General features: G+C 57.5%; 1 protein-coding gene across 1 annotated transcript; it reads right to left on the reverse strand.

Moving 5' to 3' along the window:
• Positions 1–866: 866 nt before the first annotated feature.
• On the reverse strand, positions 867–10477 carry LOC115641210 (von Willebrand factor A domain-containing protein 5A-like). Its single transcript, XM_030544273.1, has 11 exons — positions 10384–10477; positions 9843–9987; positions 8832–8911; positions 8464–8578; positions 8098–8262; positions 7306–7409; positions 6799–7007; positions 5641–5796; positions 4234–4370; positions 3642–3768; positions 867–3177 (listed from the first exon to the last, which is right to left on the reverse strand). Exons 2-11 carry the CDS (start codon positions 9957–9959, stop codon positions 3098–3100), a joined length of 1290 nt encoding a protein of 429 aa, XP_030400133.1. The 5' UTR covers positions 9960–9987; positions 10384–10477; the 3' UTR covers positions 867–3097.
• Between the last annotated feature and the right edge of the window lie 345 nt (positions 10478–10822).

A 10822-nucleotide genomic window follows, 5' to 3' on the forward strand; every position in this document is an offset into this window, starting at 1 on the left:
CTAGCTATCCGGTTGCAACAAAGGAGGTGACCTACATGCAAACAGGCATTAAGTGACCATCACAAGCCATTGACTAGAAGGGTAATTGTAAACAAGAGGTTTACAGTTCTGTAAGAGACAGTTGCACAAGCTGGGAAAGGAGCAATTCACTGCAGATGCACCTCCTCACAGGTCTAGGAATCAGCTCTCACCCCATCTGATGTCCTCTTCCATCAGCTGCTCACATTGTCACCCTCCTCAGCTCAGGATACTCCCTCCTTGTGACTCAGCCCTCAGGCTAGGTCACTATATGGCACCCCAGAGTAACACAGTCCCAGCTGACAAGCTGTCCATATGCCTTCTCAGGCAGTTTCTATCCCAGTGCCAGGTCCTGGGCCACTTTGCCAGTATGGGGACCCAGGTCCCTCTGACTAGCAAGCTAGGCCTGTTCAGTGTCAGATCCTGTTTCTGCATCCCAGCGCTCTATCTCCTTGCCTACCTCTGGGTTCGCCCCTGCAGCTTTCTCCATACCCCTTAACTGCTTGACTCCTCTAGGTCTCTTGTAACACTCGCTAGTTCAGGGCAGAACTCCAGGCCTGCTTATCCCCCTGGATCTCCTCCATGTTCCAGGCCAACTCCCTCTCTTTCCACAAAACAACTGCAGAAATCCTGCCTCCCAGCAGCTCATTCCTGCACAGGCTTCCTGGCTTTATAATGCTATCCCAGCTCCTCCTGCAGCTGGGCTTCATCTACCATTAGGCCCTATCAAGCCCTGGTTTCCCTCCATGTGCAGCATCTAAGGTTAATTGCCCCTTCCCCCCCCCCGCCCACATTAACCCATTCAGGGCTTGTGTGGGGTGGATACCCCATCACACCCACACACCCAGTGCAATTATCATGAGCTCAAAGCACCTTACAAAGAAAGAGAAGCATGATTGATCACCTTTTGCAGATGGGGAAACTGAGGTATGGAGGAGTCCTGTGATTTGCCCAGGGACACCCAATAGATCAGTGGTAGGCATGGAAATAGAAGGCAGGTCTCTCAGCTCCCCAGCCACTGGCCCCCATGACACAAACACCAATTTAGTAAAGAAAATGACAGAGTCCAGGATTGTCAAAAGGCTCACAGGGGGCAGCTGAAATTCCATGGGAGCTGGGCCCCTAAATTCCCCTCAAAGCTCTTCAAAAATCCCATCCTAATAGAGGAGATATTATATCAACTTTTTTTCTTTTCTTTACTTTTTTTTGCATGTGTTTATTGTTCTTGGTATGAGTCAGGAGAGATTCTCTTGTCATGAACACTGACAGCGCTGTTAACTAAAGTGAATGGAGTGTTAACTCATAGAGATACATGTGTGATTAATTCAAAAGTTGACATGGGAACATGCAGGTTTTTTGGGGGGGGTTCCCCAGGTCAGACTGGCAGAGAGCCTGGGGCATTTTTGCCTTCCTCTGCAGTGCAAGGCAGGGGTCACTTGCTGGCCTGAACTAGTGTAAATCGTGGATTCTGTCGCTTACTTGAGGTTTTTAAATCATGATTTGAGGACTTCAGTAACTCAGCTAGAGGATGGGGGTCTATTCCAGGAGTGGGTGGGTGAGGTTCTGTGTCCTGTGACATGCAGGAGGGCAGACTAGATGATCATAATGGTCCCTAAAGGCCTTAAAGTCAAAGTGATCTCATGGGGGGTCTTGGGGGGAGAAACTGAGGCAGCACACAGCAGAGTCACAGTCAGCTGCAAGGGGGTGCTGCAGGAGGCGATGGTGACCTTCTGTACAACCTGGATCAATTTCATTTGAAACATGTTAATTTCACTAACGCTCTGCTTAGCACAAAAATATTCAAAAAAACCCCAACCCCCTAAACGGCTGTTTCACTATGTGCTCGTTAAAACCATTCCCATTAGCAAAGCTCCTTCTAAAAAGAACTCTCTCCAGTTAGCCTTGCAGCACCTGTTAGCTTAGAGACCTACAGGAGGACACACTGGTAATTAGAACTTCGCATGCCTTAATGAGCGCTCCAAGAAGTGCTCAGCCTAGCACAGGGCCTCGCCTGGAGAGCTAACAACCCTCTTCAGGAATTACAGGCCAGCAGCAGAAACAAAGTTACTTGTTGCTTTAATGGGTCCCGCCGAGGCCACTAGAATGGCAACGCTGCTGGGAAATGCCAGTCTCTATGGCAGTCTCGTGAGAGCTAACTAGAACAGAAAGTCAGAGGCATTGATTAAAGTTAGAGAAAGGAAGGGACAGGTCTGTTCCTATGGCAGATAGCCCTGATGGGAAAGCCAAAGGGGTCGAGCTGTTCATTCCCAGCACCTGTGACAGGTGATCCCTCCCTTCGTAAATTCCATTAGACCCCCCAGGTAGTGAGGGAATGTGATGGGGTTGGGGGATGTGGCTGTAGTGAAACAGACAAGTAAACAGACCTCAATTTCCCAAGAGGTTAGCAAAGGCGGCAGGGCCCAGAGGCAGTGAGCAAAAGGCAATCTGGGTTTCTAGGCCTCAGTCACTGATGGTCTTTGCTGTCCTGCCCATAACCCACAGCTCTGCTGATGTCCTCGGTCCTAAACCACAGCCCCCTTCTCCCCCACCCCATCCCATCTCTGGGCTCACACACACAGCTGTCCTGTGCCCCTCAGTAACTTTGTTTCTGCTGCTGGCCTGTAATTCCTCAAAAGAGGGTTGTCAGCTCTCCAGGCCAGGCCGTATGCTTCCTCCATCTGCTGCCTGTTTCCACCTTTCAGCCTTCACCACGGAATCGCATTTGCCAACACAACACTGTTCAGCTGGAAAATGTCTGACCAGCTCCAGTCCAGACCTAGACAGAGAGGAAATAAAGAATTATGCGAATCACTGCGCTCCTGTTTGCGTTCAGGATTGTCTAGCGAAGAGAAATCTGCCACTATGACAAAATGAGGTCATGTTTGGACAAGCAAAGATCCTGTTGGTCTGTCTGTCTGTCCAATAGCTGAACTCCGCAGAGATGGGACTAGGTTTACACTGGATGGCTCATGCAGGGCGAGGTCAGCGCAGCCACCTCTGCACCCCCCGTTGGCTCTTGGAGCTCCCAGTTGAATGCCCAAGGTAGTTTGGGGAGCAAGTATGGTGATCCCAGGGGGGCTCAGAGCCCGAAGACAGCAGGGCCAACGCTGCAGTCCAGCAGGGCGTTGGCGGCTTCCAGGCACTCGCTCAGCTGGGCCCCTGAAACGAGAGGGGGGTCAATGGAGAGACACCAGCTCAGGGAACAAGGGGAGGGCCTGGGGGCAAAGGGAAGAGAGCTCACAGCACGTGGGGGTCTAGCATGGGGGTTGGGAATCTGGGAAGTAAAGGTCCTCGGGGCTGGGCACGGAAACCCCAGAAGAATGCTGGGATTGGGATGGGGAGAGGCTGGGGATGGGGGCTTTCGAGGGCTGGGCTCTGGGGCCCTGGGGGGCAGGAATCTCATGGATGGGGGCCCTGGGACCCATGGGGTACAGGTTCTCAGGGCCCTGAAGGGGGCTGGGCTATGGGACATGGAGGCAGGGTCATGGCTGTGGGCCATCAGGGCAGAGGGGTGAGGATGGAGGTTCCTGGGGCCCAGGCTCAGGGGCCCCATGAGGCAGGGGCTCTTGGGGGTTGAGACCCTGGACACTGTCCCTGCCCCGATCTCCCTGGCCTCCTCTCACCTGCTCGGTCCTGCACCCAACCCACAGCCTTGGCCTCCAGCAGCTCCCACTCATCACGCTGCCCCATGGCCTGGTCGTGCAGCCAGATCACAGCTAGCACTGTGGCCCAGATGCTGGGGGTCATGTCCTGAGGAAGGCAGGAGAAAGACAGCCTGAGTCAGTGCCCAGCGTGCCCCCTCATCCCCCACCAGTCCTAGGGACCCCCCCAGTCCAGTCCCCCCCTCAACTCAGAGGGTTCCCAGCACCCCCGCTCCAGCACCGTGGACCCCCTACCCAGATGCTCAGTGCCATGCCCAGGGGTAGGGAGATGGCCTGACAAAGGGCCCAGCCTGGGCGCCGCTACCTGGCCCTTGGCCTCCTTGATCCAATGCTCCGACCCCATTAGTGGGTTCCCAGCTCCCCATTCTGGGCCTGTCTCACCCACTGGACTCTAGGTTCAGGGGTCATTTAATCTAATCACCCTCAAACTCCCCCCCACCAGCCTGGGTCATCCCCAATCTCATCTGGGAGCAGAGAAGAGGCCCAATCCATAGCACCTGCCCCCTCATCTCTCCCTTCCTCTTTCCTTTGCACCCTCCTTCCCCCCGCTCACCTCCCTGGGTATCCTCTCCCTGGCATTGGTCTCGCTCACCCCCAGAACAGCAGCCAGCTGGGGGTCCAAGTCCCACGAACCATCGGCATTTTGCAGAGACACCAGCCTCAGCAAGGGAGACTCCTCCGGTGCCCACTCTGGGAAGAAACTAGATAGGGCTGGTAAAGGGTTGTGGGTTCAGAACAGCGACATGGCCTGTCCAGGTTGGGGGACAGCCAACCTTAACTGTAACCCTCTGTGTGTCCTTAACTCTGTCCCTCCAGGGGTGTCCTTATGTCCTTAACCTGCTCCTCTGCACCCTTAACACTACGTCATCCATGGGCACCCTTTACTTGCTCTTCTGCACCCTTAACCCCGCCACAGACATCCTTAACCCTTCCCCTTCTTGTACCCATGAGATGACAATTAACTTTCACAGGGAGTTGAGTGCCCATCTCCGACTGAATGTCCCAGCCCAGCCATTAATTCCACGACCCAGGGCATTTTTCAAAAACAATCTGATCCCAAGACCATCCCCCACTACAACCTGCAATACAGATCTACGTCCAGAGGGAGACACAAGCATCTAAAGGGGTAGCGGGCAACAGGATGTTACAGAGTCTATATGATATTATAGCCATGCACGGGCCAGGGTTATGAGGCAGAGCTAAAGTTATCTGGGCTATAGTAACTTTGTATTTCCAGACTCTCCAAATTCAGGTTTTAAGGTGAGCCTTCACTTTAAAAGTTCTGCCTTTCGTGGGTTTCTTCGTTTATAAACCAGAATGTGCCAATAGACTTTTGCCCCTGAACTCGCCTGTACAAACATCCAAGATTAGGCCCAGTTTCACAAGGGTTTTTTGCCTGAGAATTTCCCTCTGTGTTTATTTCAGAGAAAGCTGCTCAGAGACATTTCTGATACTAAAAACTCCTGATCCCCCCCACTCCCCCCAGACACTCTTAGCTCACCGATACAAACTCATACCACAAATTCCAGCTTCAGTGTCTTTGCCTGGGGGTTTCCTTAGTTTTTATTCATTTTGTTTCGAGATAATTTGCTTCAAGACACTTAAAAAAAAAAAACAGCTAAGAATTCCCCCTCCTGCAGCGACACAAAGGATTTTCGCCCAGGAATTTCCTTCGTTTTCTATTTAGTTTTTAAATACTTGCACAGCTCCGTGACCTTCAGGGCACATCTGTCTCTAACCCCATGAAGCGCCACCCTGGTGTTTGCCCACCCCCAGAGTCCTGACTCCCAGCCCATGCCCTCCTCATCTTTCAAGGTGCCGGGGGCCCCTGACTGTAGGACTGTCTGCCCTTGTGTTGCCTCCCCCCCACCACCACGGAGCCAGGAGAGGCACTTCCGAGGGAGGAGATGGCCGGTGCTTGACTTCGAGAGCTGCAGGTACTTGTGGCAGTGGTACTCACGTGCCGCATGCAAGTCATGGGACAGGCGCCCGAAGACGCTGCGGTAGTTCGGTTCGCCTAGGCATGCTCTGCTGGCTGGCCGCTCGTAGATACCGTCTATTGAGACTTCTCTTATCGGGACGCAGTCTATCATCCCAATGTATTCCATGATGAAATCTAAATTTAGGGAGCAGACGGACAGAGAGACACAGACGGACACACAAATAGACACAGAGAAGCCAAGGGAGGGAAGAGAAATCCCCCCTCCCCAGGCACTTAGAGCCAACGCATCGCTGGGACCCTAGGATCCCTTCCCCATACCCCCCCATTCCCTTTCCCCCAGCTGGGACTCCCACACATCCAGTCCCATCCTCCTCTCCCTGCACCTCCATCACAGCCAGGATCTCCCCAGCTCCTGTCCCTTTCCCTCGGGCTGTGACCCCCAGATCCAGTCCGCACAGGCCCATTCTTCTCTCCCCAATCTTCAGCCGGGACCTCTCCTCCAGCCCCAGAGGATGCAGGGGTGGGTGCTGCACCCCATGGATGAGGGCAGGATGCTGGGGAGCGAGAGGCCCCCGCTAGGCAGGTCTGCTCATGACAGTGATGCACCTGCCCTTCCTGTCCCTGCAACTGTCTGGGTCAGTCGGTCGGTCTGATTGGATCTGTTTCTCTCTCTGCGTCTCTCCAGTACTGTCCCACTCTGGGTCCATCTGTCTGATTTTTGGTCCCTGCCTGACTCTGGGTTTCCGCCTGCCTGTCTGTCTCTGTCCGTCTGTCTGGGGGGAAGCACAAGTCCCACTCTCCCGGTAGGGGTGTGGGGGACAAGCCCTGTGGGCTACTCCCTGTCTCACCTGCCAGCACCCCTGCTCTCCCCATGCCCTGGGGGTGTGAGGATTGGGGTCACTGTCACCTGGGAACAGAGAGGGGCAGCACAGCCTGATGGGAGTCAGGGGGGCAGGGAGAGGGGCAAAGGGACATTACCCCATAAGCAAAATGCCCCCCATGCTTCTGGGTTCCCCCTGCTCTTACACTGGGATCCTCTCATGCTGGGATCCCTCCCGGAATTCCCCTCCTTCCTGGTGCCAGGTTCCCGCCATCCCTCCTGCTGATGCCTTCCCCCTCCCCCCCACATGCTGGGTCCCCCTCGACGCCAGGAGCCCCAACTCCTTCGGAGGTTACCTGCCAGTGGGACATCCCGTCTCACCAGTGGCCCCTGCACTGGCTGCCCCCGCTCTGTGTCCACCCCCACATAGGCCGTGAGGGAGCAGATGACCCCCGAGCTCAGACTGGTCTCCAGTGCCAGGTGCCGGGCCCTCTCTGACCCAGTGCCCACGGCCCCCTCCAGCTCCAGCAGCAGCGACTTGGCCGCCAGCTGGTGAACAGTCAGCCTGTGCCGGGGAGAGAGTCACGGGGTCAGCCCTGGATGCCTGGGTTCCAGCCGCTGCGGAGAGAGGAGCAGGGTCTAGTGGGATGAAGATGGGGGAGTGGGTGCCAGGACTCCTGGGTTTTATCCTGGTGCCGGCAAGGGAATGGGGTCCAGTGGTCACAGAAGGGGGGCTGGGAGCCAGGGGGGCAGGTCCCATCCCATCTCTGTTCTGCTGGGGTGGGGATGTGGGGTGGGGGAGAGGGAGGCAGGACCCAGCTGCCTGGGGTGTGGGGATGGGAGCTGGGGAGCATTGCTGTCACATGTCTCCATCCTGTGGCTGCAGGGGGAAATGCAGTCTCTCCTTGTAGGTCTGGTCCTGGATGCCATACTGCAGGGTGATGCCCCCCATGGGAGTGTCTGGGGGCTGCAGGCAAAGAAAGGCAGTCAGAGGTAGAATGCGACAGGGGAGAAGATGCCCTGGGACCACCTAGACCCAGCTTACAGAACAAAGAGGGCAAATACGCCCAATTAACACCAGTTGGGGGGATAGCCTAGTCAGTCCAATGGCCGCCATTAGGGCCCAGAGTTAACAATCCTCATTGAGCTCAATGGGGCTGAGGTAGAACAGAGACTTCCAGCCCAGTGACCATCATTAGAGATCAGAGTTATCGATCCCCATTGAGGTCTCATCTACACTACATACTGTGGTAGAACTATGTCGCTCAGGGGCATGAAAAATCCAACCCCTGAGCAACATAGATAGACCAGAGTTAGACACGGAGTCAGCCCTCCGTGTACACAGCACTATGTCAGCAGGAGAGCTTCTCCTGTCGGCTTAGAGTGTCTTCACCAGACGTGCTACAGTGGTGCAGCTGTGCTGATGTCAATTTGCAGTGTAGACCTGCCCTGAGATCAATGCAGATGGGCTAGTACAGAGACCTGCAGCCCAGTTACCATTCAGCTCAATGGGGCTGGGGTAGCATAGGGACCTCCAGCCCTATGGCCATCATTGGGGTCAGCCTTATCACCCAGGAGGGGACTGTGGGGCTCCTGGCTCAGTCACTGACCCTGAGCCCTGGGGGTGTCCCAGGGCAGGGGTCTCGCTCTCTCACCTGGGGCTGCCCGCAGAGCTGGGCGTAGATGAGGCACCGCTGCCCAGCGAAGATCACCTCGGGGCCCCGGTGCAGCAGCTGTGCCTGCATCCCAGGGGGCAGATCCCAGCTCAGCGAGATCCCGGTCACCGCCGGCTGCAGGGCCCGCTTCAGAGATTGCAGCACCTGGGGGAGAGACCGGCACATACAGGGTGGGCCAGGATGCCTGGGTCCTATCCCCGGCTCTGGAAGGGAGTGGGGTCTAGTGGGCTAGAGTGGGGGAGCTGGGAGCCAAGACTCCTGGAGTCTATCCCTACTGCAGGGAAGGGAGTAGGGGCTGGTGGGTTACAGCAGGGGAGCTGGGAGCCCAGACGCCTGGGTTCTCACCTTGGGTTGCATGCGGTCCTGGCCAGTGATGAACTCGGCGCTGCCCCCTGCTGCCCGGGCGATGCCTTTGATGAGAGCTATGGAAACCCCATCCCCAATGCCGAAGGAGAAGCACCTGCAGGGGGGATAGAGTTCGTGGGGGGGGGGCTGCAGAGACGGTGTGGTCCATCCAGTGCTGGGAGAGGGGGACAGAACAGTTGGAGAGGGGCTAGTAGGGCTGGCTGGGCTTGGGAGGGGCTCCCCATGCTGGCAGGGCTGGGGAGCAGAGTGAGGTGAAGGGTTTGGCAGATGCTGGGGACTATGGTGGGGAGGTCCACATGATGGCAATGCTAATGGGGGCAGGGCTGGGGGGGAGGCATCCTCATTACCTGTGGGTCCCCCGGTGACGCCACACCTCTCTGATGACATCCTGGGTGTTCTCTACCTCCCCATCCGTAAACACGAACAGCTGTGGGGGAGAGACGCTGTCAGAGCCAGGGACCACAGCCCCCCCAGAGACACCCCCTCCCCACTGGGAACAGGAGCAGCTCACCAGAGAACCTGACTCTCCCAGAGACCCCCGGCCCCATCCCTCCCCTCCCAGAGATCTCTCCTGAGGGGCTGACAGATGGGGACTGCTGACCTTCTCGCCTATCTCTGTGACCCCCAACCCCCAGGCATGACCCCAACCCTCCCCATCACCTGTTCGCCCGCCTCTGGAGACAAGAACCCCCCGATGGCTGTGGGCACCTTTCGGAAGATTCCTCCTGATCCCATCATGTGTGCCCTTCCTGCCCCCCACAGGCTGCAGGGCACCCCCCAGAGCTGGGTGCAGCTCAAAGCGCTGCCCCTCCAAAGTCTATATAGAGGTTCCCGTCTCTGCCCGCCCACCCTCCCCCCGCATTGCTACCTGCCACGCCCTGCTCACACCCCCAGGGGAGCTGGCACTGCCCCCTCCCCTCCCAACTGGCCCAGAGTCCCAGTCCCACTCCAAGCAACCCCATGGTCCCTGTCGACTGCCCCCCAGAGCCCCCAGACCCTCTCCGATCCCCTCTCCCAGGGTCTCCCACTTGGAAGTTCAGGAACAGCCTCCGAGGGGAGCGGGATGGCAGGAAAAGGCAAGGAGGGGCCTGTGATGGCGTATGGCCCACGTGACAGCTGGGAGCAAACACCCCATGGGCAGGGATGGTGCACTGGGGGTGGGGGGCTCAGTTACTGCAGATAATCCTTCCCAGGGGGCTGGTTGGGGGTGGGGGTCCTTTCTGTCCTGAAAGTCTATGAGTCTGTCCCCTTAAGTCCGCATACTTCTCTGAGACCCCCCACATCACCCCACGGCCCCACAATCACTCTCCGAGCCTGCCCCAGGAGGCCCCTCCAGCTGGCCCCAGTGTCCCCGGTACCTGGCGTGGGTGCCCGTCCCAGCAGGGGCTGCGGTAAATGACTCGTAGTGGCTCCAAGATTTCGGTGCCCCCCAGGTTAGCCTGGAGCAGCTGGACGCGCTGCAGGGACTCGGCCATGGTCTGCTGGGTATATTCCACGCTCTGCCTGCAGGGGGCATTGACAGGTCTTCGGCTGGGACAGCCAGAGCCAGGGACACCCTGCCCCCAGCCAGCCCTGCCCCCTACCCTCCAGCAAGCCCCTGTCCCCTAACTAGCCCTGCCCCCAACCCACCGAAGCCCCCTGCCCCTAACCAGCCTTGCCCCCTAACCCACAGACACCCTCTGTCCCCTAACCCAGCCAGCCTCCTCCCTACCCTACCCCTCGGACTCATGGGTAGAAGGACTCGAACTCAGACCCAAAGCCACAGATGTTGAAATAACAGCCAGGGTCTCCTGGGGACAGACAGACTGATGGATGGAGAGTCAGCCCCATGGGCCCAGCCAGCCTGGGCAGCTTCCCCCAGTTCGGTCCCACCTAGCGCAGCCTCCTGTCTGGCCGTACCTTGGCGCTGTTGATGCGCTAGCAGAAGAGGTCTCTGCTGTCCATGGGGCACGCCATGCTGCCGGAGCGGTCCAGCAGGAGGATGAACTCCCCGGCCCGGCTCTGGGCTGGCACCACCTCAGGCACACTGGGGAGCAGAGTCACCATCACGGCCGGGTCGCCCATCAGGGAGCCTGCAGTGAGATGGGGGCCAGCCCCCAAATGGGGCGGGTATGGAGTCAAGCCCATGTAAGCCATTCTGTCGCACCTCCAACTTCCCCCAGAGACCCACCCCCACAGCTCTGTCCCTCCCCCCACCTCTCTCTTGTCTTAGGTCCTCCCCACCCCCAATACCCAGCCCCCTAGTACCTGCTCTCCCATCCCCAGTTCTCTCTTGTGCCCCTCAAACCTGCAGTGCTCCCCAGTGCCCGCCTGCTCCCAGACACCCCGCCCTGCCAAC

Source organism: Gopherus evgoodei, unplaced genomic scaffold (assembly GCF_007399415.2).
Source record: "Gopherus evgoodei ecotype Sinaloan lineage unplaced genomic scaffold, rGopEvg1_v1.p scaffold_33_arrow_ctg1, whole genome shotgun sequence".
NCBI lineage: Eukaryota > Metazoa > Chordata > Testudines > Testudinidae > Gopherus > Gopherus evgoodei.

Coding starts and splice junctions, on each gene's coding strand:
- LOC115641210 (XM_030544273.1), bottom strand. CDS start 9,959: ATGGCCGAGTCCCTGCAGCGCGTCCAGCTGCTCCAGGCTAACCTGGGG. Junction 8,263..8,463: donor AGGACCGCATGCAACCCAAG/GTGAGAACCCAG, acceptor TCTCTCCCCCAG/GTGCTGCAATCTCTGAAGCG. Junction 7,008..7,305: donor CAGCCACAGGATGGAGACAT/GTGACAGCAATG, acceptor TCCCCGGCACAG/GCTGACTGTTCACCAGCTGG.